Genomic DNA, 27201 nt, shown 5'->3' with positions numbered 1-27201 from the left:
TCATATACGTATTTTTATTTTCCAGTGTTAAGAATCAAACTTGCAGCCTTACCCATGCTAGGTAAGCATTCTATCACTGGGCTATAACCCCTACCCTCCATTTCCTGTATTTTTGTTTACCACGGTATAAAATATCAGCAGCGGTCTCCACCACTAATACCTTTCAGTTGTAACTCGATTCTAGTCAAAGCAAACAAAGAAAACAAAACAAACACAGAGAAGTTATTTAAAATATTTATTTTCTCAACAATGTTTTCTTGTCTTCCTTCAGTATGGCTTGGAGGAAGACGGCTATTTAAAAACCAGAGTTTCATGCTCCGGAATACCGTATTTCCCTTTATGTTCATTGAAGAGTTTCCTTAGCTCCTCCATGTACGTCTGATGCAGCTCATCAATCTGCTCTGGGGTCGGGTGCGGAGTCTTCTGAACAGGGATGGGGCGGCCAACTGTGGAAAACAGAGCTGGAGTCATCCCTGAGGATCAGCCACCACTCCACCGCAAGCCCGGGTCTCCCGTGGGCAGCTGAGCGCTGGGCTGCCAATCGGCTTCCCTCCAGCCCACTGGCTCCAGTCCTCTCCTCAGCTCACTGGCTGCCTATCTCGGTCACACCATCCCACTTGACAACAAATAAAAGAGTTTCCCTTCTCAGCAGACACTGAGCTGTCGTTCTGATGGCTTGACTTCTGAGTCAAACGAGCTGCTGTGCCAACCGCAGCTGTGCGCAGAGTGGGCGTCGCTGCGAGCCTCGTCACCCTCATTCTCCCCTGGGCACAGCTGACAGCAAGCCCACAGGGTTCTTATTGTGACCGACTGTGACATGCCCAGGTCACGTGACATCCCTCTATTATGACTTTTTTTTTTATATCTTTTGAAACAATTAAAAATGTCGCTTATCTTTACAGCGAAGCCGTTGTGCGAGAAAGTCATATAATCGCAAAACTGAAAGCAACCGCAGCTCATTAGGAAAACGGTTACATAAGCTGAGCGACATTTCAGTTATTCACTGGAATCTTAGACAGCTATCTTTTAAAAAGAAATAACAAATAAAGTGGCACACACGATGTCTAAAATGTCCAAGAAAAGTTGCGAAATGAGGCGGGATCCTATCTACGAAAAAAAATTATATTTCTAGGAGCACCAGTATTTTCAGTGTACAGGAAAAATCTGGAAAGATCAACATTTTCCTCTGGGGACAGGGTCAGGGATGGGGAAACGGCATATTCATTTTATCTATACCATCTGAATATTTCACAAAGGAAAAAAAGCATCTGTTTTGTCTGTATAATTTTAAAAAATTCCGATTGGTTGTAAATAAGTCTGGAGGCTTCTGTTCGTGTTTTAAAAGACGTTTATGTAATAATCTTGGAATTTTGGAGTTCGGAAGAACAGGTCTTGGCGGCCTGTCTCCACTGCACCCCCTGCTGGCCTGATGCTGCTACTGCTGCGATGGCCGGGCTGAGCCGGATGTTAACTTTCAAACCATAAAGCAAACTATTCCTTCTGAAATCATTAAGCTTAGGCTTGAGGCCTGTGAGTGCTGCTGTAAGGGGAAAATGGAGTACGCGAAGGGGAGTGGGAAGTGGGTGGGCTCCTTTGTCTCTCTCCAAGCTCCATACAGGGTGAACCCGTGCCAGTGACGGAAGGTGGCTATTTAAGAAAAAGTAAGCAACACCGTGAAGGGATAGAGAGGCAGCAAGTGATACTGAACGCGAATATGGGAGTTGAGGGGCACAGAGAAAGGACCGACGCTCCCTAATTGTTGAGTGTTCCACCAGATGGAGTCTCCGAACCCTCATGGATATTTCCTTTGACCTTTTGGAAGTCAGATTTATGCACGGTAGACACCAGATCGGGGAAGGAGCCAAGAGAAATCCTTGCAGACTGTGTTACAATAACCCTTTCCCGTCTTTAGTCTCTACAAACGTTTTAGCTACTTTCCCACAACTGCCTGTCTTTGGTGAACCCAGCATATAAATGTGTCTCCTACCCACTTCTGTGAGGCCTCGTGACATTATTCTTTCCTTTAACGTCTCCTGTTTTATAAATAAACTTAAATTGAACTCCCTTCTTTCCCTCTATTTCAGAAATCCCTTAGCCCATGCTTCCTCCCCTAGTAGATGGTGATTTAAGACACAGTGGACTCTTTGGCCATTATGTGGGTTGGAATCAGTTTCATTAAAATAAAACACATTTCCTTAGCCTCTTAAGAAAGAATACCAAAAGTACTCGCATCCCTCAGCTACCTGCAACCATTCCTGTGTGCTCTGGTTTTTTTTTTTTTTTTTTTTTTTTTTTTGGACAAGGTCTCCTATAGCCTGGGCAGGCCTTGAACTCATGGTATAGCAAAGAATGGCTGTGAACTTTGGATCCTCTCGCTCCTAACTTCCAAGTGCTGGGATTAAAGGTATTCCTCTACCCTATCGGTTTCATGCCGGGGGACCAAATCTAGGCAGGCCTTGTACTTGATAGACGAGCATTCCACCAACCAAATTACCTACCTAGTTCCTTATGAGGGCTTCTTTTTGCTTGTTCGTTGATCTGTTCTGTTTTGAGACAGGATCTAGTATGTAGCCCTGGCTAGCCTTAAACATGAAACAGTCTTGCTGCCTGTGCCTCCTAAATGCTGGGACTGAGGACATGTACCTCAGGCTATTTATCTCAAAAAACATCTGAAATGAGGTCGGGGTGGCTCTAACTCAGTCGTGTGAATCACCCCTATTTTATTTTATTTTTTTCTAAGAACGGGAAAAGTGTCCTACGGGTCGCCACGATCACACCCACAGAGTCACGCCATCACGCGGCATTCTGCACATAATCCACATTCGAACTCTGTGGAGGGCTTTGGTGTTTGCATCAGCCTCCCCAGCCCTCGACAGCTGCGTGTGTCTGAGTGTCTCCTCCTCTCTGTCCTTCCACAAACTGACTTTTCTCTCTCTTTTTCTTTTTTTTTTTAAATGAGCCATTTGGTCTATTCCCTCACAGTTTGATCCGGGTTAACACGTTGGCAGGAATCCCTGTTTGAGGAAAGCTCATACACTCGGAACTAGCAGCAAGTTGGTCAAGAAGGCTTCTGCCCTGTGCATCTGCTGCACCTTCCAGCACCAGAGTGGCACGGCTTTGCACGCATCATGACGCGTGATCCCTGGAGAGGCCCAAGAGAAGACGGGCCACTTACACTTACCTCCTCTCTCAGAATTGGAAAATCTAAGGCTGAGAGAAAAGGAAACACTTCTAGTCACTCTGAGTCAGACCGTCCGCCTCAGCACTCCCTTCATCCATCTACCTCGCATGAGGAGGATTCCTAGTGTCAATATCAACCTGTGTACAGCTCGGGACATGTTAGCCACAGCCATTAAGACATACCTCCCAAGGGCCAATCTCTCTCTCCCTCCTTTTCTTATTTCCTTCTTCCTCTGTTCCCTCCCTCTTTCCTGGCCTTCCTTTTTGCAGTGTTGGGAACTGAATATGCCCTTCAGCTAAATAGAGTCTAACTATGTAGCTTATGTCCAGGCTGGCCTTGAACTCATGCTGCAGCCCAGGTCAGCTTTGAACTTCTGATCTTCCTGCCTCAGCTGCCTAGTCATTGGGACCCCAGGCCTATGCTTGGTCTGGTCCCCACAGGTCGGGCTCTTTGGAATCCCCGACTCGCCTTCTGCTGTCCTAAGTTTATGACAGTTGGGCCTTTATGAAATGTTCATATCTTTAGCTTCATTTAAAAATTTCAAATAATAACAGGTCATCGAGGATGCTAAATGGACTAAAAACCACTGGGAGGAAGCAGAGGGATGAGCTGATGGAATGTCCACTTCTTCTGAGTTTTCAGGAGAAGAGCAATGCACAGTATGAATAATGGTATCTTGACAGCTAGCTCACACTGAGCGACTCCATTTGACTCTGGCTTTGTCAGGAAAGGCACAAGTTAACTCTGTCAGATGCCAAGTGACTCTACTTTAAAAAAAAAAAAGATTAACACAATGGGTAATAACTATAACCCTTTAACTCCACAGAATGCCCCTTATTTTCAGGGTGTGAGCATACGCACTGCATCAATTAAGCTTACTCCCCAACTCATATCTCATCATTTCCATTCTATTCCTCCCCGCCAAATCAACAGCATTACACCAGGGAGCAAAAATGACGAACTGATATGATGCCCAGGAAATGAGCCAGCCAGCTGATCACGAAATTACAGTTGTACTCTGGAATGTACCTGTGTTCCCCATCGTAACTAACCAACAGGCTGCTAAATCCCATCTGAGTTAAATATGGCAGCTAAAAATAGCATCGTGTGACTACCTCGGAACCGCAAACCGACGGCAGAAACTGCTGTGTGTGTGCGCATGCGCACTGCGGAATGCCAGCAGGATCAGTTCCCGTGGCAACGGAAACATTAGAAGTTCAAGAGCACCTGGCTACATAGTTGAGTTCCAGGCTAGCCTGGGCTACGTGAGACTCTGTTGTGAAAGAGAACCTGAAGGAAGGGAGGAAGAGGAGAAGAAGGGATGAAGGAAGTCCTAGTGAAACAGATCTAAAAACAAACAAACGAACAAACAAACAAATAAGCTGGTCTGGAGAGATGGCTTAGCAGTTAAGAGACTGCTATTCCAGAGATCCTGAGTTCAACTCCCAGCAAACACTTGCTGGCTCGCAACCATCTGTAATGGGATCCTGCCCTCTTCTGGGGTGTCTGACAGCTACAGGGACACTCATATAAATAAAATAGATAAATCTTTTTAAAAAATGAGATGTTTTAGCTATTAGGTTATTGTGGTAAAAATATGATTTCCATCTCATATAAAGCACAATGCTATTAATTCCGCATGTTTCGGCACTTTCTCATTTTCAACGTCCCAGTCTCTTCCAAGCCTCAGAAGGAAATAATTCCACTCCTGCCATGTAGTTTTTGTCATCTTTTTTGAGACAGAGCCTTGCGTGTTGCTCAGGCTAGCCTTGACCCTGGGCTGCTCCTGTCTCCTATCCTGCACAGGTGAGGCTACAGACACATCCAGGTTGGGTGCTTCCCCTTCCCTTTTCACTCCTCCCCAACTCTAGTCACTCAGACATGCACCTTTTATACATAACATCCTTGTGTACTGGAATATATAAAAGCATAGTTAGCGACACAAAGCATGCTTTTAGCAGAGAACCGACTCCAGGCTGTGTGTGGCTGTGAAGACATCAGGAGCCATTAGGAAAGGCCAAATAAAGGTAACCAAGTTAAGTTCTCTGGGGATGGCCACCAAGAAGTCCTTAAGCAACACAGAAAGAAAACCAGTGCTTATTAGCAGAGAACAGTAAGAAAGAGTTAGGTTTCCAGAGGCCATCAGCTTCTGGCCCCCCAGAACAGTAACAGTGAGTCACAAGGCCATATATCCTCAGTCTTTTGCCTTCATCCAACCCTGGGTCCTACCTCAGCACTCGTGATGCTGGGACCATCCGCAGCAAAGACATATATAGAAACGTTCAAGTATTCAGCCCCTCACTCCTGACATCGTCTGTCAACCACTGTGCTACAGGCAAGTGCAGAGAAACAGGTCCACTGGAAACTCACGTCTAAACCTGGATTCTAGTCCAACAGTGGAATTTTGCAAAGTAATCAACTGCCACTCCAAATGGAGATAGTTCATTAGAAGTGCATGTTACGGTTAAAGTTCAGTGAAGGTCTGAGACAGTGGTTCTCAACCTATGTGTCTTGATCCCTTTGGGGACTGAATGACTGTTTCTTCATGGGGGTTGCCTAAGACCATCAGACAACAGAGATATTTACATCGCAATGCATAATGATAACAAAGTTATAGTTATGAAGTAGCCACAAGGGGGGGGGTCACCTGAACACGAGGAACTATATTAAAGGACCGCAGCATTAAGAAGGTTGAGAACCACTGGTCTAGGACATTAGGAAGTCTAAACTCAGGACAACTTCTTTTGAATTATTAGCACCTAGCCAATAACAGCAAACACAGGATGGAGTAAGATCTTTTGTGTACTTGGTGTACATACCAACAGTGTAGATCAATTTCCGATAGGGCATTAGGCCAAAGCTGTTCTGGAAAATTCCTCTGGCATAGAATAGTGGCAAGGCCAACCCTGTTAGGTTATACACTTTGTCTTGGGCAGTCCGAAGCCATGAGCCTTTAGGGTTGTCGACTTGGCTATATAGTTCATTTTCACCAAAAGAAAACACTGGAACCAAATGGGCACTGCAAAGAAGAGAGGGGGAAGGTCATGGGTCTACAAAGAAATGCAAAATGTTTGTTTGGCTATGCATAGAAAAATCTATGCGCACATGTGTCTGCAGGTGCACACACTGTGCAGCCATGGAGGTTAAAAGAAGGTGTCCCTCCCTCAGAGCTGGGGCTATGCGTGTTTGCAGGATGCCTGACTTGCTATGTGGATGCTGAGAGCTAAACTCCAGTCTTCATAATTGCACAGTTTAATGGTTGAGTCCTGAATCCGCCCCACCCCCACCCCCAGCTTCAAGGATGTGAATTTAAATCATTTACTTTCATCCAAATTTTTCAAGAAAACCTCCCAAACTCTAAACGTGCCAGTGACACTGAATCTTCACTGTCAACTTGAGTAGATTTGGAATCTCCTAGGAGACACACCTCTGGGTGTGTCCGAGAAGGTGTTATTTATAGGGGTTTTGAATGCAGAGAGGAAGATGATCCCTGAGCATAGGTTGTAAACATCTCGTGGGCGGGGTCCTGGGCTCAATAAAGAGGAGGGAAGGAGAAAGTGAGCCCATCATTCGTGGCTCTGCCTGTAGACTGCGGGAGCAACATGATTTTTGACTTCCTGCTCAAATGCCTTCCCCATGAAGATGGACTGTACCCCCTGAAACAGGAAGCCCAAATAAACCTTTCCTTCCTCAAACTGTTTAATTGGGCCTTTTTCCAGAAGGGGAAAAGTAGCTGATCCCGCGCCCAACCCTTCCCATGCTGTATCCCTGTTCCACTTTGAAACACTGAAATGCATGGACTTCAGATTGCTTTAAGTCGTTCTTGAAATCCTTAGGAAGTACTTCAGCAAGCTAGCCATGGCCAGAACTTTATCCTATAGAAAGGCAAGTTTGGGGCTAAGCTAATTTCCCCATGCTGACTTCCATCCATTTTGTTGAGTACGTAAATTGTTGTGTCCAGTGCCGTTTCTTTACGTTGCTGTGTGCTGTGACATCAGACTGCCATGGCAGAAAGCCCATACTCCATTCCCGCAGACATGGAGAATGTTCTCTAACCACTAGAAAAAGTTATTATCCTCCTTTGTGCTCATGAAATGTCTTATCCTTTTAAAACACACCCATCCTAAACAAATAGCCACTTAACTGGGCCAGGCAGGGTGGTTCACACCTATAATCCTAGGACTTGGCAGGCTTCGCAGGAGAATCACAAGTTCGAGGCCAGCCTAGGCTACCTAGTGAGTTCCAGGCTAGCCTGGACTATATATCAAGGCCCCGTCTCCAACAAAACAGAAAAAAAGCCACTTACCCATGGGTCAAGGCGATCTTAACAAATCCTTTGCGCTGAAGAAGGCACAGGGAATATCTTCCAGGGAAGGACTCCAGTAGCTCTTTCGCACCCCCGAGGACAATGACTGAGATGTTCCCACCTCCGTCCTTGCTCATCACATGAGACAAACTCCTCTTAGAAACTGAAACTGGCCCTTAGTGAGTCAAACAGAAAGTATAGACAGCCATTTCTTTTGAAGAATTTTTTTTTAAAAAATACTATTTATTTAATGGATATGACTACACTATAGCTGCCTGCAGACACACCAGAAGAGGGCATTGGATCCCATTACAGATGGCTGTGAGCCACCATGTGGTTGCTGGGAATGGATCTCAGGACCTCTGGAACAGTCAGTGCTCCTAACCCCTAAGCCATCTTTCCAGCCCTGAAGAATTAATTTTTAAAAATAATGTTTTATAGCAACAGTGATGGTTTTATTATGACTTCTACTATTAGAGAAATATAAGATTTTTGAATGATAATCTGTCTCAGTCTCCCCCCTTACCCCCCTTTCCTCCCTCTCTCTCTCTCTCTTTCTACATGGTCATACTATGCAGACTTACTAGCCTAAGTTTGCACCGAACTCATGGCAACTGTCCTAGCTAAGCCTCCAATATGCTGGAGTCACAGGTCACAGCTGGTTTTGAATGGTCGACTCCCTTGAAAGAAAAGACAGGTGCTGACGGATGAGAGAATCGGACCTTATGGGATGGCTTTGAACTTTCCTGAGTTCAAGACAGGTCATTTAGTTCTGAGTAACGAGAGGTGGGGGGGAGAGAGAGAGAGAGAGAGAGAGAGAGAGAGAGAGAGAGAGAGAGAGAGAGTGTGTAAGAGAGAGAGAGAGAGAGAGAGAGAGAGAGAGAGAGAGAGAGAGAGAGAGGAAGGCACCACTTCTCTTGCAAAGACAGCCCCTGGATCTTGACACATAGCCCTCTGGCTCTCTCCGGGCTACCTCTCGTGTCCTGGCAGGTTTTATCGCCAGCCTTCCTGCGAGCTGCTATTTCTGAGAGTCCCTTCATTATTTCTGTCGTCTTCTAAACTCATCTCAATCCACGGACTCAACTACCACTAATGTGTGTTGTATCTAACCCATCTCCTGGAATGTGTTGGCTTCCCAAGACACATCCCCAACAGCCAAGTGGAAATCTCTTTGACAGCCAAAGACACATCTGCTCATCATCTCCAAATCCGGTGAGTCAAATTAGTCCTCAAAGCAGGCCCCACTCCAACATTAACAATCACGGCCAAGAATGCCCTCACCCACCCGGCCACCCAGTTGGAAATATCAGTCTGCTGTGTAAATTCCCTTCAGCTGGTCATCAGTTGACTCATTCCATTCCAGAGCATTTACAGGGACACCTGCCCATAATGTCAGACACTGACGGTAAGGATAATACGCAGGTGCTGCCTAGCTGAAGGCAAGTCAATCCGGAAGTCTTGTTACCGTATCAGGCATTGTTCTCTTCTGGATTTCTATCATCGGAGCACTGGGCCAGTGCAGTGCACATCAGGCCTCCCTGCTCACTGCCAGAGGCCCGTCCCAGAGGTCTAGCATTCAGACTCGACGCATCTAAACCATCTCTGTGATGCTATAAGAATGATCTTTCTATCACTAAGCAAGTGAGCAAGCAGATAGCACTTCTGTTCAAAGCCTCTCCCAAGTTCCTCGTGGCTTTACCCACAGAGGAAAAGCAAAGGTCCTCTGCGTGAGGCAAGAAGCTGCTGCATCTAGACCTTGGCACACCTACGCCAGCGTAATAAGTGGACAGGTAGAACACCCACTCTTCCGGCTGACATCTGGTGGTTCCAGACCTTTCAAAGTGGGCCAAGAGGAATGGGCTGTGGTTAAACTTCCTACGTGGGAGGAAGTTCACAGGAAAAACCTTGCCCCACAGACTGTCCTCAGAAGCCAGTGCTGGGAAATGCTGCTGAAAACTTAAAGTCAGCAACAGCGTAAATCGTCACTGGCTACAAATTTGGACATTCTTACTTAGCAGTTAAGACATGAAGGCTACAGCAATATTATATTATAAATCAATAATGGCCAGTGTGGTGGTGCACACCTAGGCAGGTGGATCACTGTGAGTTCAAGTGTCAGGGCGACGGAGAAACCCAAACTCAAAAGAGCCAAGAAATAAACAAGCCAACGACGATACATGGCATCTCTGTATCAACTCTAGTAAACAGGAATGGCTGTGATCTAGAGATCTATATTATGAAAGACTCTGAGACCTACTGTGACTGATGTGGCCTTGGAGAAGGAAGTATCTTGCTGTCCTTGCTGCACCCGTTCTCAACTACTCAAATTTACTAGCGATCATACTTTGATTCAGTAAAAAGTATATTTAAAAATCTATTTCTGTGACTTTTTGGAAATTAAATTATTTTATTTTATCTTATCTTATTTTAGCTTGTCTTATTTTATCTTATCTTATTTTTTTCCTTCTAAAAAACTCTAACCCGATGCCTACGGGATGAGGAGAAAGGGGATTGTTTTTTTCCGTAGTTTGGGGTGTTGGTGCGCCCTCTTGAGACCAGATGGTAGATCACGCGGTAGTTCGAGGGGTTAGCGCGCCCTCTAGTGTGCCCTGCAGAGTTCGGCGTTTGAAGCTACAAACTGGAGCAGACCCTTGCCATTTTTGGATTATAATGATTTCCAAATAGGTAACAACAGAAGTGAAGTGAAGAATATAGGAAGTCATGACAATCTGGAAGGTAATAGGAAAATCTGTCCCTAACTCTGTCCCTAGTCGATACTGAAATTATAATTTTTTTTAAAAGGCTACTCATTTTTTCTTTATACTCAGGAGCTGCGAAGGTCATTATAACCACCCTACATAACTTTGACAAGTACAAAACCCTTTGTAAACTTTATAAGCTACCAAGGTGTATGGTCAAAAAGCCCATCAAGTTGCAAAACCAAATAAAGTCTCTTGAGTGAAATGAAGGCTACTGGTGAGAGGGTAGCCATGCATATACAAGCATCTCTAAAGCACTTCGGGATGATTTTGTTCTTAGAATTAGTAATTCAAGGGCTTTGCTGCTTCACAGGCAGAGCGGCATGCACCTACAATTTCAAAATTTGAGAGATGGAAGCAGTACCATCAGGGATTCAGGACCAGAAGGCCAGTCTGGCTTAATAGAGTGAAGTTCTGTGTAGCCCTGGCTGTCTTGGAACGTGTTTTGTAGACCAGGCTGATGAGGGGTTACTTTTATTTCTCCCTTCCATTCCCTGCCCTCCCCTTTCTTTTCTTTCCTTGTAGATCTGGGGTCCGCCTTGCTCATGCTAGACAAACGCTGGGCAAGTGACAACATCCACAACCCAAGGAGTTACACACAACCCAGGATGACAAAGCCAGCAAGCACACTGAGTAGTTTATGTCACCATTGCTACTGTGAGACATGATGGAGGACATTTTCCAGCTCCGGCATTCAGAAAAGCAAAGTGCCTGTACGGAGTGCTGTTTGTCATTCATTTGATCCATGACTGTTTTCCACGTTTGAATATACTAAATGCATTCATCAATTCCTCTTTTCCAATGGATTGGTGTTTATTGAAAAAATCCCTATGTTGCTAGCACAATATTAAATACTGGCGATAAGAGCAGAGGAACAGAAGGCATGGTCCCGAGGTCTATGGACTATGAATCCAGGAACGTGTGTGAGGAGATTCCACAGAGCAGAGAAAGTTTAAAATCAAGTAGCCGCTGGAGGTGCTGCTGCCTGCCATCCCAGAGCACTGTAGGGACAGTGGCTGTCTCACTGAACCCTGGAGGGACAGTGTGGCTGCATCACCAAGTCCTGGAGGGACAATGGCTGCATCACCAAGCCCTGGAGGGACAGTGGCTGCATCACCAAGTCCTGGAGGGACAGTGGCTGCATCACCAAGCCCTGGAGGGACAGTGGCTGCATCACCAAGCCCTGGAGGGACAGTGGCTGCATCACCTAAGCTCTGGAGGGACAGTGGCTGCATCACCTAAGCTCTGGAGGGACAGTGGCTGCATCACCTAAGCTCGGAGGGACAGTGGCTGCATCACCAAGGCTGGCTGCATCACCTAAACTCTGGAGGGACAGTGGCTGCATCACCAAGCCCTGGAGGGACAGTGGCTGCATCACCTAAGCTCTGGAGGGACAGTGGCTGCATCACCTAAGCTCTGGAGGGACAGTGGCCCTGGAGGGACAGTGGTTGCATCACCAAGCTCTGGAGGGACAATGGCTGCATCACCTAAGCTCTGGAGGGACAGTGGCTGCATCACCAAGCCCTGGAGGGACAGTGGCTGCATCACCAAGCCCTGGAGGGACAGTGGCTGCATCACCAAGCCTGGAGGGACAGTGGCTGCATCACCAAGCTCTGGAGGGACAGTGGCTGCATCACCTAAGCTCTGGAGGGACAGTGGCTGCATCACCTAAGCTCTGGAGGGACAGTGGCTGCATCACCAAGCCCTGGAGGGACAGTGGCTGCATCACCAAGCTCTGGAGGGACAGTGGCTGCATCACCAAGCTCTGGAGGGACAGTGGCTGCATCACCTAAGCCCTGGAGGAACAGTGGCTGCATCACCAAGCCCTGGAGGGCCAGTGCCTGCATCACCAAGCCCTGGAGGCACGGTGGCTGCATCACCAAGCCCTGGAGGGACAGTGGCTGCATCACCAAGCTCTGGAGGGAGGGACAGTGGCTGCATCACCTAAGCCCTGGAGGGACAGTGGCTGCATCACCAAGCCCTGGAGGGACAGTGGCTGCATCACCAAGCCCTGGAGGGACAGTGGCTGCATCACCAAGCCCTGGAGGGACAGTGGCTGCATCACCAAGCCCTGGAGGGACAGTGGCTGCATCACCAAGCTCTGGAGGGACAGTGGCTGCATCACCTAAGCCCTGGAGGGACAATGGCTGCATCACCAAGCCCTGGACGGACGGTGGCTGCATCACCAAGCCCTGGACGGATGGTGGCTGCATCACCAAGTCCGGTTAGCATAGTGGCTGCATCACCAAGCCCTGGACGGACGGTGGCTGCATCACCTAAGCCCTGGAGGGACAATGGCTGCATCACCAAGTCCGGTTAGCATAGTGGCTGCATCACTTACCATAACTCAACGCATATTCTCTGAAGAACGGGAGCCAGAACCAGGACACGGCCACGTGGAGATACGACGTAAAGCCAGGAAAGAGCTTCTTGAAGTCGGAGTAATTTGTACAAAAGTTTCCAAAGGCTCCAAACCCGAATATTCCGTGAGGGTGAAACCCAAATATATAATTGTGAGCTGGATCCAAATCCTGGGTTTTGACAAGCTACAGCATGTTCACATGGAGAGAAGGAAATGACATGACCCGGATCAGTGAGACGTGGAAGTGTTCCCTTTTCTGAACTTCAGTGGGAAACGAGGAAGATGATTCGCCTTACTTCCCTGTGTTAGAGATGTTTTGACATTGCTAAACAGTCCACTGAGCTCAGGTCCCTCCATACACAGTCTTTCAGACTTCATCAACTTGGCTTAAGATTCATTTATTAACTTGGACCAAACTGCAAGTTTTCTCTGTAATGATTTGAATGTGTCCATCAGTCACCCACAGAACCACTCCCAAGCAACAGTGTAGCCATGTGGGACCTCATGAGTATGTGGGGAGTGGGGGGCAGATCATAATGGTGTGGTGAGGAGAACCCTCACTGCTGCTGTGGGCGGTCTTTCTAAAAGGACAAGTTGGTCTTCCTCTTCCTGTCTTATGCCTTCTGTATCTGCCAGGAGGTCCTGGGACGGGATGATACTGGCTGACTATTAGAACTTTGTTTTACTGGATGCCCACCCCCCACCCCCACCCAAGATTTTAGAACTGTGAGAAATAAATTTCCTCTCTGTAGCTCTGAAGCTTTGGTGTCATTATAAGAGGAATAAATGGACTAAGGCATGTTTCATCTGGAAAGGAAGAAGGTGGAGACACACGGATGGGAACGTACTCCGCTGTCCTCCCGACCCAATCCTTTAAAGACAGTTCTACTTACATGCATTGGGAAATAGTCCATGAAATACTTCCACACAGTCCAGCTCTGAACCCAGCTCCATCTCCTGCCTCCTTGCTCTGGGGTTCGCCGGTCATAGTAACACCAGACCAGATATGGGATGTAAAGGAACCAATAGTTGTACAGGATCAACATCACCATGAGTCCAATGCTCCCCGGTACTGTAAGAAAGGGAAAAGCCAGGTGGGATCGGCCCATCAGTCTCTGCTCCCTGTACTTCGCAACCACTGGCTATGGAAAGTGGACGATTCACTACTGTAGGGAAGTGCTTTGTACAGCCATTATTCACATAACCACGAAGAGGTTGTGTGCTAGGCATAGTGTCCATCATCAAGGACTCTAATGTTAGAAGCAGAAATAGCATTGTATGAGTTACTTTTCATCACCGCGACAAAGCAGCATGACCAAGACAACTTACAAAAAGAAAGTGTTTAATTTGGAGCTTATCAATTCAGAGAGCTTAGAGGTCATGACTGGGGAGCAAAGGTGTGAAGGCAGGGACAGCTGAGAGCTCACACATACAAGCAGGAGACAGAGAAGTCATACTTGACTTTTAGAGCCTCAGAACACGCTAGCAGTGATGTACCTCCTCAAGTCCTTCCCAAACAGTTCCATCAACCAAGGACAAAGCATTTAAACAAATGAGTCTCTAGGAGCCATTCTCATTCAAACCCCCATGTTTAAAAAATGTATTCTTTGGGTCAATTATGGTGGTACACACCTTTAATTCTAACACTCAGGAAGCAGAGGCAGAGGCAGAGGCAGAGGCAGAGGCGGGCAGAGCTCTGTGAGTTTGAGGTCAGCAAAGTCTACATATCAAGTTTCATGCCAGCCAGAGATACATAGTTAAGACCCTATCTCAAAAAACAAAAGTACACCTTAAACATAATGGGTTCTTGTAAAGTCATCTTTTTCATTGTTGTTGTCAGTATTCAGTTCAAGTTTTCTCTTTTTATCTCCCCCCACCTGTATTTTGAAGCAATATTGTTGAGTACATAAAAAAATTAGAATGATTCTCATAAGCCTAACAAGAAGTCATAGACACTAGAACCTGCACTAAATATTGTGCATTGTTACAGCTACACGCCTATGCGGGGCACAGAGTACAATGTGGTGATTTGAATAGGCTTGGCCCAGATAGACTCATATGTTTGAATGCTTAGACATGGTGAGTGGTACTATTAGGAGGTGTGGTCTTGTTAGAGGGATTGTGTCACTGTGAAGGCAGGCTTTGAGGTCCCCTAGTGCTCAAGCCCTGCCCAAGATATAGAACTCTCAGCTCCTTCTCCAGCACTCTGTCTACCTGTGTGCTGCCATGCTTCCTGCTATGATGGACTAAAATTCTGAAATCCTAAATGTTAAATGTTTGCCTTTATAAGGATTGCTTTGGTAATGGTGTCTCTTCGCAGCAATAAAACCCTAACTTACACAGTGAGGCATTGTTGGAGGACCTGTGTCACTAGGGGGTAGACTTTGAGGTCACAGATGCTCAAGTCACACCCAGTGTGGTCAGAACTCTAAAACTGTAAGCCAGCCCCAATTAATTGTTCTCCTTTATAAGAGTTGTCGTGGTTATGGTGTCTCTTCATAGCAATAGAGACCCTGACTAAGACACAATTTTCAGTGGAAATGGTACTGAAGATGTGTGTAATTATGCAAAGCAGATGGGCAGCCAGTTTTAGCCAGACCACCTGAAGATTGACTTCTGACTCATAAGCACCTAGATTTCAAAGACAAGATTAAGGCAGAATAAAGATACACCTAGGTCACCCTAGACAGTGCTCAGGGAAAGAAGAACAATTTCAATGTTTTGTGACTCTTTCTAGGGAGGAGTAAACAAACATCCATTCACCCGAAGTAGGGCATCATCTACAGACAAAGGAAAATCCCACTCAAGTCCAACTTGATGGACCAGTGAATTTGCTAGAGTTATAGCAATATGGGTGAGGGGTTACTCACAGAAGCATGGGTGAGGAAAGAGTTACATATCATAGGGGCAATAATTATTAATTATCAGTAAACTACCACTGAGTGCTTGAGTTTTTTTAAACATTCATTTCATGTAGTTTAATTAAATAATTATATTTTTAAAAACAACCAAGAAGGAAAAAATATGACAAAATTATAATGATGGTGTTTGGAATTTTCCTGTTCTCTTTCACAGTTTTGAACCCAGAGCCTTGTTCATACTGGGCAAGCACTTTACCACTGAGCTACAGCCCCAGCCCTAAGAAAATTTACACATTTTTTCTACCTTTATCATAATTAGAATGGATTTTATTTCATTTATAAAATTATTTGTTGTTGTTGTTGTTGTTGTTGTTGGTGGTGGTGGTGGTGGTGGTGGTGGTGGTGGTGGTGGTGGTGGTGTGTGTGTGTGTGTGTGTGTGTGTGTTGCTGGGAATTGAGTTTAGGGCCTCATGTATACTAGACAAGCACTTTACCTCTGATTTATAGTTCCAACCCTCAAAAAGATTTTATTTTAAAGAAGTTAAGTGGTGTTATCAAAGGAATAATAGAAGACTCAAATTAACCTCTGCAGAACAAACCCATTAACTGAAGAATGGTCACACCTTTAAAAGGCTCAGTAAATTTCCACACACAGCCTGCAACATGAAAACAGTCAAAACTTGACTCTTTGCATTAATAATCAATGTCCTGTGAAGTGGAAACTTAAGGGTTCTTCTAAAAAGTCAGTTGTGTTTCTGGGGCAAACATGTGAAATGTGTTTTTCTGAAGTGGGCACAGATGAAAGGCTAAGGCAGACTCATGAAGGAACGTTTGGCTGAGGCAGACACAAGTGAAAGGATGTTCTGCTAAAGTAAAAACGTGAAAGGAGACATGATGAAGGATTCTTCGCTAACGACACGAATGTATTGGTCCACCTTACACTGTTGAGACTCCATAGAAATGCACCAAAAAACTTCTGGTGGTGTGCCTTGACTTCTTGCTGCTTCCTTGGACTCAGGCTGATTGGCAAAGTGATGTCAGCTGAGACAGATGCACATGCTGAGGCAAAACCCATGGAGGACACGGGATGTTTGGAGGGCGTAAAAAAAGGGACTCCACTGACAGTGACAGAAGCTAGGCTTGCTTATTGAAATGGCTGTGCAATGCTTGTTGGTCTCAAATCTTCGCTGATCTTCGCTGATCTTCGCTGATCTTCCACTTCATTGAGAGGCACAGCAAAGAACTTTTCCCAACATTCCTGTTGGCCCTGGTCCCTCCTGCGGACTGGTGCCAAGGCTGGGGCCTGGCTGTCTCTGCTAGGTAGTGTCACCAATGCTATTGACCCGATTCTACTGAACTGGACTGCTGATGTTTCTGTGAGGTATTTGCGAGTGCATCGAGCTGCCACTGTTAATCTGTGAACTGAACTACCAATTACTAGACAACACAGATGGGAGTTGCTTCAAAGAACCTTTCTAAACAGGTCCACCTCGACACTTCCATATCTTTTCTTTTCCCCTACCCTCTGGTGGTTGGTGGGCTACAAGGGAGGTTAAAACATTTAAGAACTATCATTAAAAATAGAATTTGAAAAAAATAAAGTTACAGTCTTAGGGCTTTACTGTTATGAACAAACACCATGACCAAGGACAACATTTGATTGGGGCAGGCTTACAGGTTCAGAGATTCAGTTTATTATCATCTTGGTGGTGTCCAAGCAGACATGGTGCTGGAGGAGCTGAGAGTTCTACCTCTTGTTTTGAGGTAGAGCTGGGAGAAGACTGTCTTTCACAGGCAGCTAGGAGGGGACTCTCTTCTGCAGGTAGCTAGGAGAAAGCTCTCTCTTCTTCACTGGTTGGAGTTTGAGGATAGGACCTCAAAGCCGACCCCCCACACTTCCTGCTACAAGGCCACACCTACTCCAACCAGGCCACACCTCCTAGTAGTGCCACTCCTTGGGCCAAGCATATTCAAACCACCACAGTCAATATTAAGAAGTAACTAGATATTTAAGTTATACGTGTTCTTTCCTTTTTCTTCCCATCTAAGATGTTTCCCTTTCCCCCATAAAACCATTTCTGTCTGGTCGAGGTAGTACTCACCTGGAATGCCAGTATAAGAAGCCAAGAGGGGGGTTGGGGATTTAGCTCAGTGGTAGAGCGCTTGCCTAGGAAGCGCGAGGCCCTGGGTTCGGCCCCCAGCTCCTAAAAAAAAGAAAAAGAAAAAAAAAAAAAAAAGAAGCCAAGAGGGGAGGACTGGGAGTCCAAAGACAGCCTTTGTTACATGAGATCCCGTTTTTAAAATTATACAAAACTTAAGAAACAAACTTAAAAAAAAATCTGTTTCTATACTTATTTTGAGGATTAACATGGAGTAGAGAAAGATAATAGAAGTCACAGACAAGGGCTGGAGAGATGGCTCAGGGGTTAAGAGCACTAACTGCTCTCCCAGAGGTCCTGAGTTCAAATCCCAGCAACCACGTGGTGGCTTACAACCATCTGTAATGAGATCAGATGCCCTCTTCTGAAGACAGCTATAGTGAACTCATATAAATAAATCTTAAAAAAAAAAAAAGAAGTCACAGACAAGCAAAATCTATTAGCACTTCTGTTCATTTATATCCCTTGAGGCAAAGAATTCAAACCATTAATCAATGCCATCTGTTGAACAGAGGAACGTAAGTGTAATGTCCTCCTCGTCCTCACAACTCATACTATAAGAAAACTCTCCCAGAGTTGAAGATGGTGCTAGAGGACAAATCCTCATCTGTTCTTCCTCCTGCTTGTTCACTCCGTACTTTTAATGTATTATATAAGAGGAACTTTTTCTTTTTTAAAAACGAGTCCATTATTTGATCTAGTTCTTTGCCTATAGACGTCAAATGAATCAAAACCAGAGTACAGTTAAAACTTGGTCCCCTGTTGTGTGTGCAAATGTAAGATAGTACCAGCACAAATACCATGTTATAGCTTCATGCCGGAAGCCTCCGACCTTGTCCCTAAGAAAGAAGGTGTGTCAGTATTCAGACATACCTAAGAGCTTCATACAGAGCATTCACATGTTAAAGTGTGCCCCTCTCCCAAATCCCAGCTCCAAGCAGACGAAGACACAACTGAATAAATGTGGGCACATCTATGTGCTCCAGCCACCCAGGTGAGAATCAGGAGTGTGATTGTCAGGACGCAGAGTCATGGCACTGAATCCATGAAGTCTTCCAGATTCACACGTTAGTATGTGACAGCTACAACTACAGACTATTAGTGGCCAGAACACAGGAATTATGGACAGAGGGAACATTGCTCACCCAGAGACAAAACTACCTTGAGGGTATCTTTGGTTCCTTTTGATGGCCATTTAGCACCACCCTCTGTATCTGATCCAACATCTTCCTCACTACTAGGTAAAACTATGGAAAAGTATTTCCATACTAAGCTTGCAGGACCTCTAGCTTCTATTAGTCACAAAGCTGACAGTCCTGGCAGATAATGTCTGACACCTCGAGAAGATTCTGTCTGTCACTTGCCTGACATTGCTTCTCTTTATGACTTGCGTTGGTCTTGTGACAACAGAAGTCCATTTAACTCCTCATACTGTGAATAAAGGTGGAACCCTGCATCTGTGCGCTCCATTACTCCCTGGTCATGTGTATTAGTTCAGAATAAACCACACCTTCTTTCCTTTAGGACATAGTGTTCCACTATGTAAGAGAATGCACTTGATTTCCTATACATATAAAAATCAGGTCAATATAGGTCAACGTCTTCAGAGGAACGAGTGACCACATCTCCAAGTTAGTCTTTAAAGGGGCTCAGAAAATATGGTAATGTGTGTGTGAGGAGGAGGGACAGGGGGAGGAGGTGAACTGGAAAGGAGGGGGAGAGCAAGGGGAGGTAAACGGGAGGAGTCAGGAAGAGAAAATATAACAAAAATGCTAACATTTAGGGGATTTTAGAAGATGAAATATAGGAATTTGTTTTTTGGTAATTTTCTGTAACTGCTATTTCTGAAATAATTTCCGAGTTTCATAAGCTCTAACCTCTAGAAATCTGCATTCTAACAAAATCTCCAGTGATCCTCCTTCTTCTTTCTTCCTCCCTCCCCCCCTTCCCCCCCCCCCGTCCTTCTATCGCCACCCCCCTGCCCCTTCCTTTTTTTTTTTTTTTTTTTTTTTGTTTGTTTGTTTGTTTGTTTGTTTGTTTTTTTACTGAGACAGAGTCTCATTAAGCCTGGTGACCCAGAACTTGATGTGAACTCAGGCTGGGAACTTACAACCTTCCTACCTCACCTCCAAGGGCTGGGATTGTAGGCACACCTTCCCACCCTCCCACACCCTGTCTCCCAGTGATTCTCAGTGTGCTCGGATGTGTGCAAGCTTTTAAGTTAACCAACATGGTGGAAGAATCAAAGTCCTGAGCTTTTGTTTCCCAAGAAAACCCATAAAGGAATTTCAGTCACAACCAAGAGGCATCCTAATCAAATACCAGCAGGGTTTTTGTTTTGTTCTGTTTTTTTTTTTTTAAATGAAAAAAAAAATTGTAAATATGATTCAAAGACAAACAGAAATGGCAAGGACCTAGAATATTCCAAACAGGCCTGAGATAAAAGAGAGAAACACTGAGCTGGGTGTGGGGACTCACACTTGTAATTCCAGCACTCAGGATGCTGAGGTTGGAGGACTGCTATGAGTTCAAGGCTAGCTTGGGCTACAGAGTAAACTTAAGGTCGGCTTGAGGTAGGATAAGACCATGCTTCAAAAAGAAAAACAAACAAAAAAATAAAACAACCCCGCCCAATGATAGATTATGAAAAGATTTATTAAATATGAAATCAAAGACACTCTCTGGTTCCAAGAAACTCCCTTTTCCAAAAGTCTGGCATTTAGACAAAAGCAAGCATTCCCTTGAGGACTTGAGAAAATAGTCCCCACCCATTAAAAGGCACCATTCTCCTTATCTCTGGCGAATGGGAGCTCTGCACATTAAGGACCTAGCTTCTAGGCCCTCCAATTCCTACTCACAAGTGCCTGTTACATGCTTCAAAGCCTTCTACCCCAGCTCACAGGTTCCCTTTCTCCCAGGTACCTATTCCCTTAAAACCCTGGAACTCCACACCCTCCTGCTCCCCACCCTGAACCTACCCTACCCCTACCCCACCCACCGTTGCCTCTCTGCTCACTCCTTGGCAGATTGGAATACATTTTTCACCCACAGAGTAACAAGTTTTGATTTTCCACAGTACCCATTTCATCTAGATGCAATCTTTAAAAAAACTGATGATTTAGGGCTCAGTGATGGCTTGGAAGGTAAAAACTCTTAAGTTTAGAACCCCAGAACCCAAGAAAAAAACAGATGAAATATTTCAATTACCCATAATCCTAGCACACCACAGCAAGATGGGAAGCAGAGTCTGAGAGAGACTCTCCCCAAAGTTCTCAGGCCAGCTAGCCTGACTCAGAGCAGAAAGAGACGCTCTCTCAAAAGGTAAAAGCAGACATCCAAAGACAGAAAAGTAAAGGCTGCCTCCTCTGGTCTCTATTTTGTGCTGTGGCATGCGTGTGCCTGCACCTTACACACAAACAAGCATGCACATACGCATACTCTCTCTCTCTCTCTCTCTCTCTCTCTCTCTCTCTCTCTCTCACACACACACACACACACACACACACACACACACACACACACACATTGATAAGAGGGAACCAACATTAAGTCCTCTGCTCTTCAGAAGACACTTGTAATAAGAACAAGCCATCCAATCAAAACTGGGCAGGGGATTTGAACAGATAATAGAACTTGCACAGGTCTCAGATGAGCAAGTGAAGGTTGGGAACACACCATGCCAACCTGAGCCACAGGTAAATGCCACTATACATTTATTGTAACTACAGATAAAAGAAGCTTGACCACGTCCATTAGCAGACTGGCTGTGGAGCCGGTGGAACTCTTTTTTCGAACTGCTCAGGGGAATGTAAAACGGGGAAACCGCCTTTTAAGAAGCTAAACCTACATATGCCTTGTGACCGTGACTTTCCAGGCGCCTCCCCAAGAATAAAGGAAAGGATCTTGGGGCTGGTGAGTCGGCCGAGTGTGTGAAGGTGCTTGTCACCCAGGCCTGGAGATACAAGCTTGATCCTCAGAACCCAGGAACAAGGAAAAGGAGATCATGGTCTTCACAAAGTGATCCCCTGACCTCCACGTTTGTACAATATACACTCGGACGCACGCATACAAACATACATGAGCACTGTGCTAGCTGCTTGTGTGTCGACTTGATATAAGCTAGAGTCATCTGAAAGGGGGGACCTCAGTTGAGAAAATGTCTCCATGAGATTGGGCTTAGACAAGCCTGTGGGGCATTTTCTTAGTAGGCGATTAATGGAGGGCCCAATCCATTGTGGGCGGTATTATCCCTGAGCTGAGAAAACTTAGGATGGGTGGAACAGGATGGAGACAACTCCAGCCCAGCTAAGACTGCCTTGGAAAATACCCAGAAGCCCCCATGTGCCAGGAGAGATGGATCTAAGATGCCACTAGGTGGTAAGGAGAGGGGAGAGAAAGAGAAGCAGAATGGGATGTATGCAATGAAGATGGGGAACTGAAGGCTCCTCGAGGGTAGTGAGGAACACATGACGTGAGTAGCCTTTGATGCCACCTGAGGCCCCGATAATGTCTTGGCCTGGGCTGCCACCAAGAAACATGTCTGTGTCCATAGCCCTGCAGCAGTGAGTGTCTGTGTTGATATCCATGACCCATGTTACCACTAAAGGCCATGCAGATAGTTGTCCCTGGTCCGGACTGCTGCCTCCAGCCATGTTGCTGAACCAGGGCTGTGCAGATCTGGCCCTAAGGGCACGAGAGCACGTGAGCTGGGCCCGTCCCTCACCAGCTGCAGCACACTGAAGAGCATGCCCTGAACTTTGCTGGGCAGCACAGTAGAGCTGGCCCTGAGGGGAGTGGGCAAGAGAGAGCTGGAGCCATGAGAACGGGCCTCTTGCTGGCTGCTGTACTTGGGTGAGCTGGCTGAGCTTGTCCTGTCCCTCACCTGGGCAGTGTCAGAATGCTATCCCAGGTGACAGGAGCAAAGGAAAGCAGTCAGGCCGACCAAATCAGCTACCACCCAGGTCCAGATCCAAGGTTGGCCCACCCCAACATTTACTCCATCTATGAACTGCTGGAGCACATGAAGGGGCCCGGACTCCAGAACCAAAGCTGCAGGATCTTCACGGTGCAAGGCAACAACAGGACATCTGAGAGGAGTCCCAGTGAGGCGCCAGTATTGATAGTGTAGCAGAAGCCAGAGGCTTCAAATGAGACCAGTAAGCCATCGCAATTAACATTTTCAGGAAAGGCTGTTTGGACAAAAGGGTGTATGTGGGACACACTGTGACACACCTCAGCTTCCACGGTAAAAATTTTTGTTTGATTGTTTTCTTTTAGGGGAGAAGTCGCAAGGGCAAAGGGTGGCTATGGAGGGACTGGGAGATGAATGGGATTGGGGGCCATGATGTGAAATGTACAAAGAATAAAAAGTTAAAAAAAAAATAACTTGGGAACCCAAAGAAATGACCTGTTGGAACCCAAATAAAAGAATGAATCTCAAAATAGTATGTGGAAAAGATGAAATCTTTAAAACTTTTTAAAAAATAAAATATTAGAAAAAACAAAAATGGCTAAGTATTAAATGATTGGAAAACAAAGTCAAGTGTGGTAACTCAGGTCTGCAATCCTAGCACAGAAGTAGAAGGATTGCCAGGGGTTCAAAGCTCGCCTGGGCTAGAGTGAGGCCTTGTCTCAAAATCTAAATAAGAAAACAAAACAAAGCAAAAAACAAACAAAGAAAACCAAGCAAGGAAAAAGAAAGAAATCAAGACAGTTGGTCTGTGGGAATCCACCTCATTTTCTCTGCTCTTCTATGTCTAGAAATGAAATCTACCTGCATGTAGCATACATTCACACACACACACACACACACACACACACACACACACACACACACGCACACACGCACACACGCACGCACGCACGCACGCACGCACCTTATAAGCTACATGACCTTGTGCAATAGTTTCCTAATTATGACACGAGGTAGGAGAACAGTCCCACTCTTACTGGATTGCTAAGGAGATAGCATGAGTTTATACTTTCAGGGACATATGGAGGGTACCTTCTATTTTGAGTGATGGTGTAGAAATAATCCTAGGACAAGTCCTCTTGGGCATCCCTGGCCAGGCAGTTCAGGGTGCTCCTTCTCTGAGCTTGCACACTAGGATGCCGACATAGGCGTCTACAACTGCAGACACTTACAAATGTAATCAACGATAGCCACCATGAATGAAAAGGACTGGACTGGGGCCTTTCTGAGAGTTGCTGCATGATGAAAGTGAGGCCATCAAGGCAGGTGCACAGTGGCTGAGCCAGGGACTTTTGATAGAAAACTCGTGTTTGCCTCCAGTTTTTCTACTTATTATACCAGCTGGGTGACCTGGAGTAATTTACTTTGTCTCTCAGCTCCCTCATCTATAGAGACAGTAAAAAGAGTCACTACCATGCTCTAACAATAAAGAGGGCATGGGTAACAGCAGATGTGCTTGGGGGCCCATTGGCAGTACTGAATGCTGGATACAGTGTCCTTGGGGTGTTCCTTGGCCCTCAGTCTAGAGAAGAATGAAATATACTGTCACCAGCCCAGCCTCTGAGTTTGGTCTGTGAGGACCAAATGAGTTAGTTAATGCTCTGAATCACTTTTTCATAAACCCTTACTGCACACTTGGAGTTTTGTTTCTGTTTTTGTTTTTATATGTCTGGGTGAAGGCTGCAATCCAAGACAAATGAGTTAGAAATGCTATGGCTGGAGCTTCAGCATCAGAGTGTTTAAGAAGCTCCTTCAATGATAGTGGTGGCAAAAGCCTTTAATCCCAACACTTGGGAGGCAGAGGCAGGTGGATCTCTGAGTTCATGGCCAGCCTGGTCTACAGAGCAAGTTCTAGGACAGCCAGGGCTACACAGAGAAACCCTGTCTCAGCAGAAGAAGACAAAGAAGAAGGAGGAGGAGGAGGAGGAAGAGGAGGAGAAGGACACGGAGAAGTAGAAGAAAAGAAGAAGAAGAATAACAACAACAAGAACAAGAACAAGAACAAGAAGAACAAGAAGATGAAGAAGAACAACAACAAGAACAAGAAGAAAAAGAAGATGAAGACAAAGAAAAAGAATAAAAAGAAGATGAAGAAGAGGGGTTGGGGATTTAGCTCAGTGGTAGGCGCTTGCCTAGCAAGCGCAAAGGCCCTGAGTTCGGTTCCCAGCTCCAAAAAAAAAAAAAAAAAGATGAAGAACAAGAACAAGAACAAGAAGAACAAGAACAAGAAGAACAAGAACAAGAACAAGAAAAAACAAGAACAAGAAGAACAAGAACAAGAAGAACAAGAACAAGAACGAGAACAAGAACGAGAAGCTCCTTCAGTGGTTCTCATGTACAGTCATGGTTGAGATCCGTGAGTGCACTGAACCCATGAAACTGCTTCCAATGTGCAAAACTGTGTAATGCAATAAATTTTATTATTATTACTTAGCCCCACCGGTGTGCAGCTCTGTCTTGGCCCATACGGGCGATTTCTGCTTCTCTGCAAATTTTAAGCATAGAAGTTCACTGTCATTTGTCTCTCTTCTCTTTGTGTGTCACACACCTTTCTCCAAGAGCATGACACACTAAGGACAAGCTTCCTCCAAGTGCTGCCCAGCAACCCGGATTCTATACTGTCACTGCGAGCTTGGGAATACTCCAGAACGCACTCCTGGGTGGATTATTTCCAAATAGAAGGCACTCTGAATCCAACCCGAACCTGCAGCTGTGTCTAGGCGAAAAAGCACGCACTCTGAAGCCAACCCAAACCTGCAGCTGTGTCTAGGCGAAAAAGCACGCACTCTGAAGCCAACCCGAACCTGCAGCTGTGTCTAGGCGAAAAAGCACCGGAGTGCATGCAACCGGAAAAGTTAAGCTAAACACAAAAACTAACAGTAGCTCTTTGTCATGATGTCAAGGCGGCATGGTTTTGATACCCCAAGGCATTGCTTACCCATTACGCGCCGAGGGATCCAGAAATGAATTGGCAGCCTTTGAGGGGCTAAAATGAAACTTTGTATAGCATCCGCTTTCTAGATGGGGTCATGGCTACATTTGGGAGACCATAGTTGCCCCAATCTACCCAGCAGTATATTTAAAACTCGTATCTTCCATTGTAAGTAAGACACATCTCACTTTAGAAACAAAATAGTACAGGCCAGTCACAGTGACACACGCCTTTAATCCCAACACTTGAGAGGCAAAGGCAGACAGATCTTTGAGTTCAGGGCCAGCCTGGTCTGTAGAGGTCTACAGAGCAAGTTCTTCTGGGACAGCCAGGGCAACACAGAGAAACCCTGTCTCGAAAAACAAAACAACAGAGGAGAGGAGAGAGAGAGAGAGAGAGAGAGAGAGAGAGAGAGAGAGAGAGAGAGAGAGAGAGAGAGAGATCCCACAGTAGGTGAACACCCTCTGATCAGGCAGACCGGTGGGGACTTGTCTGGTGAGGGTGGCATGGCAGGGCTCTTACTCAGCACCAAGATGATCAGGATCCCCTGCAGCATCGCAGCGGTCTGCAGGCACCTTGCCAGCAGGCTGTTGGATGGCTCGAACTCAACCATCATGTTCCACCCAGAGGACTCCTTTCTCCGGGTCTGTTTTACCGGTAAGGACCAGGAGGCGGAGGCTCCAGCGGGCGGAGAAGGAAGGAACTAATTCGCCTTAGGGCAGGAGGTAAGGGAGGTTGCGCAGGGATGAGGCGGGGTGCTGGGGATCACTATGCACCCCTGGGTGGAAGAGGCCAGACTGTTTCCTGCCCAATCGCTAGGGCCTGGGTTCCCAACCGTGTCTGACCATTGTTCATGTGATCGACCACCTAGCTCTTAGCTCCAGCATCCGCTCTTTAACCCACCGCTTCCTCTGAACCCAAAGAAAGGGGAATGGGTAATTTGGTTAGTTCTTGGGGGTCCAGAACTAGCTGGTGGAAGGCGTGGTCCTTGCGTTTATTAGTGTGGCTCTCCACCACCACTCATAGGTGCGTGCGTATGTGTGTGCACGCGTGGGTCTCTCTTTGTGTGTGCTTTCTTGTGTCCTAAAATTCCTATACAAACCCTGGGTGATTTCCTTTCATTCATTTTCTTAACCCATATTTACTGAAAGTCCACCAAATCTCCATTATTTTGATCTCAGAGAAAATGATCTTTTGGGGGACAAATCTAAGCAAAATAATCACACAACTGAATAGTATATAATTATAAGACCCTAGTATGGGCACAAGACTGAAAGTCCTAGAATCTGGAGGGAAGACTTCTTGAATCTGTCTTTCTTTCTCAGCGCTTACCTACCTGTTCTTAAATGTGTGCACAGAAACATGTGGAGAGGTCAGAGGTCAACCTCAGTGTTTCACAACACTGTCTTAGCCTTCGACTTTGGTTTTTTGATAGAGAGTCAATGGAGCTTGGGAATTACCCAATTAGGCTATGGTGGCTATGCAAAAAGCCCTGGCTGTTCTCTGTTATCACCTCACCAGCTTGACTGTTTATCTGGATTCTGGGCACCAGACTCAGATTATCACGCTTGCAAGCATTTTAACAGTTGAGCTGTCTCTCCAGCCCTTGACCCGAGTTTTAAACGATTAATTTAATTAACTGAAGAGGTCTACCAGGCAAAGAGAGATG

At 45.8% G+C, this 27201-nt stretch overlaps 1 protein-coding gene across 1 annotated transcript; it reads right to left on the bottom strand.

Moving 5' to 3' along the window:
* Positions 1–220: 220 nt before the first annotated feature.
* Mogat1 (monoacylglycerol O-acyltransferase 1) lies at positions 221–26148 on the bottom strand. Its single transcript, XM_032899759.1, has 7 exons — positions 26011–26148; positions 25305–25416; positions 13502–13680; positions 12588–12792; positions 7488–7662; positions 6001–6200; positions 221–446 (listed from the first exon to the last, which is right to left on the bottom strand). The coding sequence occupies exons 1-7, from the start codon at positions 26146–26148 to the stop codon at positions 292–294; spliced, it is 1164 nt and encodes a 387-aa protein (XP_032755650.1). The 3' UTR covers positions 221–291.
* Positions 26149–27201: the final 1053 nt, after the last annotated feature.

Source organism: Rattus rattus, chromosome 4 (genome assembly GCF_011064425.1).
Source record: "Rattus rattus isolate New Zealand chromosome 4, Rrattus_CSIRO_v1, whole genome shotgun sequence".
NCBI lineage: Eukaryota > Metazoa > Chordata > Mammalia > Rodentia > Muridae > Rattus > Rattus rattus.
This window is presented reverse-complemented; position numbering and strand designations above follow the sequence as displayed.